Raw genomic sequence first — 3,173 nt, 5'->3', positions numbered from 1 at the left:
ACATTATGCTAAGAGATTTAAGGAGTATTAGGCCACTAGTTTAATTACTGTAAGGCTTGTAATATTTCATTATGCTTATGTTTTTGTATTAACTATGACATCCCAATGTTTTAATATAAATAAAAATACATTTCTTCAAAAATGCTTTGATAAAATCTTTATCATGTTTTCTGGGAACAAATTCTGCAATACTATTTTTCAAAAAGGATACTCTGATTTTTTAATAAGCATAAACAAATTGGTTTTTTATGGCCATGAAAATAGGGATGTCACACAAATGGAGTTTAGCATAAAATGGAGAGGTTGGATAAAAGATTGTCTTGCTTCCGGGAGAGCTTCCATCTTGGTCAATGGATCCGTCACCAAAGAGTTTGTTACTAGAAAAGGGGTAAACCAAGGTGACTTGCTTTCACCTTTTCTTTTTATAATAGCAATGAAAGGTGTAACATTCCGAAACTCAGGTAAGCTTTATAACCCTTCTACTTTTGCAAGTTGTCAAGATAAGTCCCTTACGTTGAACATTGGACTTATGAGTACATTGGGAGTAATGAGGTGTACGCCGCGCGTACTCGCGCACTTATTTTGGACACATACTCGCTTGGGTACGTTGGGCGTACCCAAGGTAATGCTGGGCGTAATGTGCCCAGATGCAAACCCTAATTATGGCTTGTACACTATAAAAGGAACGTTAAGTCCTTTACCCCAGCCACCATACTTCTTTGAGTGAGCCCTAAGAGAGTAGAAAACTCATTTTGAGCTTGTGTGTGTGTTCTTAAGCTTGAAGGTGCCTTGTTAAGGTGAAGAAGGAGAAGATGAAGCCATTGTTTGAGCTAGAAGTTGGAGAGCAAGAGTATATCTGAGTTATATAGAGGTTGGAGCTCCTTTTTGAGGTAAAAAGCTCAAAGCTTTGCTTGCATTTCATGAGTTTTGTTTTATGGACCCATTTTTAGGGTTTTTGGTTCAAAGGTAGAGACTTTTTGTGAAAAGGGTCTCCATAAGCTTAGATCTGGCCTTTCCCAATGTATTATGTGATGAAAGTTCATAAAAATCCAATCTTGGTTGTGGATATTGAGTCATGCATGAGATATAGACTTAATATGGAAAGAGGAAAGGTGTTTTGAGGGTGTAAGGGCCTTTACAGCCATGCAAAGGCTTAAAGGTTCCGACTTTATGGAATAAGAGGTTTTGAGGGAGTCAGATCTGGAAGTTGGAGAAGTGGCTTAACCGTTTAAGACCAATATCCATACAGTGGCTGAATTGGGACTTACGCTAGGCGTAATCCCAGTACACGCAACGTAAGGGATCGCGCACCCCGATTCTGTGAAGGCACCGGGTACGCCCAACGTACATGTTTGGTACGCGCAGCGTAACTCGGAGGGTTGACTTTTGTTGACTTTTAGGGTTTGGTTAAATTTAGGGTATTTAAGCTATGAGAGGGCTAAAATGGTCTTTTACCCTCCTAAGAATGATAGGAAAGGAAGGAGTCTAGCCTTGGGGAAATGTATTAATGTGAAGTGTTTGTTATGATTAAGCAGAGGCTAGACCCGATTCACAGAGTTCGAGATTATCCGAGATACCGAGGTGAGTCTTCTCACTATACTGTACCCGGAAGGGTTACCTATGTGTGACCAGAAGGTCTTGTATGATATGATGTATGTGCTATATGAGGTTATGTGCTATGTATGTTATGTATGCTAAGGACCGGAAGGTCAAGACGATATGGACTGGAAGGTCAAGAGGGTACGGACCGGAAGGTCGATACGGGTAGGACCGGAAGGTCTACCGGAGTTCGGGACGAAAGTCCCCTGAGACATTTGGATCGGAAGATCCCATAGAGTATGGCCTGGAAAGGCATATGTGTGGTATGTGGTATTTTGGGGAACTCACTAAGCATGTATGCTTAAAGTGCTGTGTTATGTGTTTCAAGTACTAGTGACGATCGCGGGAAGGCGCCGGCTTGACTCGTATACACATCGATGGATTTGGATATGTTTTGATCTTGGGATGTAATGTTATGGAATGATATGTGATACAAATGATATTTTTACAACCATTATGAATGAAAGTGTGTTTTAAATGTGAAAAATTGTTTTGAAAATTTACGTCATTACAGAAGGCCTTAGTGTTACTATGCATGAAGCTTGTGATGAACATATGTTTAATGGTATTTCTCTTTCAAAAGATGGTCTTATCTTGTCTCATTTAATGTATGCAGATGATGTTACCTTTGTTGGTGAATGGTCCGATATGAATTTTGTTAATCTTAATAGGCTATTGAGATGTTTCTTCATTAGTTCCGATTTGAAGGTGAATCTACATAAAAGCAAAGTGTTCGACATTGGTGTGGATTATCTGTATATTAACTGTTTAGCAAGTTTTCTTTATTGTGGATCAGCCTTGTGAAGTCCGTTTTGGGCAGCCTCCTGGTGTATTATTTCTCTCTTTTTAAAGCACCTAGAAAGGTTATTGACACTTTGGAAGGCATAAGGGTGCAGTTTTTATGGGGCGAAATAGATGACAAGATGAAGATAAATTGGGTGGCATGGAGCACTTTGGTGAAATTGAAAAATAAATGTGGTCTTGGCATTGGGTGTCTTCATTCTTTAAATAAGGCTTTGTTAGTCAAACGGATGTGGAGACTTAAATTAGAGATTAATGCACTTTGGTCTAAAAGCATTAAGGCTTGGCATAATATATTGGGTGTGGATGATAAGCCTTTGGTCAAAGCTGGTCTTTCGGGTGTCTGGCTTGCCATTTCTACTATAAATGCGAATTTAGAGCAGTAAGGTATTGATTTAAATGAGATCCTTATGGGAGACTTAGGGCAGGAAATAACACTTATTTTTGGAAAGACAAATGGTGCCAAAATCTAGTGTTGAAAGACACTTACCCGACATTGTATAGGTTGGAGGTTAACAAAAGTTGTATAGTTTCTGATAGAGTAAACAATAGGGGCATCGATTGCTTCCATGGGATGTGGTCGAGTGGTCTTAGACGTGGCAGGGAAGCTAGTTTGTTTATAGATCTGAAGAAAACATTAGCTACTATCACCTTGACAGACTACCCTGACAAATGGGTCTGGAAGGTAAAGACGTTAAAGGTTTTTCTGTCCATAATATGAGAAATTTGATGGCTAAGGAGGATTTGGAAAGTGATGAGGAAGACATGAATTT

General features: G+C 39.3%; 1 protein-coding gene across 1 annotated transcript; it reads left to right on the top strand.

The window, feature by feature from the left end:
• The first annotated feature begins 277 nt into the window (after nt 1-277).
• Nucleotides 278-2,786, top strand: LOC145035746 (uncharacterized). Its single transcript, XM_078984248.1, has 3 exons — nt 278-461; nt 2,114-2,354; nt 2,396-2,786. The coding sequence occupies exons 1-3, from the start codon at nt 278-280 to the stop codon at nt 2,784-2,786; spliced, it is 816 nt and encodes a 271-aa protein (XP_078840374.1).
• The last annotated feature ends 387 nt before the right edge of the window (nt 2,787-3,173 follow it).

This window comes from Lactuca saligna, chromosome 3, assembly GCF_052625555.1.
Source record: "Lactuca saligna cultivar CGN05327 chromosome 3, ASM5262555v1, whole genome shotgun sequence".
In the NCBI taxonomy this organism is placed as follows: domain Eukaryota; kingdom Viridiplantae; phylum Streptophyta; class Magnoliopsida; order Asterales; family Asteraceae; genus Lactuca; species Lactuca saligna.
This window is presented reverse-complemented; position numbering and strand designations above follow the sequence as displayed.

Coding starts and splice junctions, on each gene's coding strand:
- LOC145035746 (XM_078984248.1), top strand. CDS start 278: ATGGAGTTTAGCATAAAATGGAGAGGTTGGATAAAAGATTGTCTTGCT. Junction 462..2,113: donor TGTAACATTCCGAAACTCAG/GTAAGCTTTATA, acceptor ACGTCATTACAG/AAGGCCTTAGTGTTACTATG. Junction 2,355..2,395: donor GACATTGGTGTGGATTATCT/GTATATTAACTG, acceptor ATTGTGGATCAG/CCTTGTGAAGTCCGTTTTGG.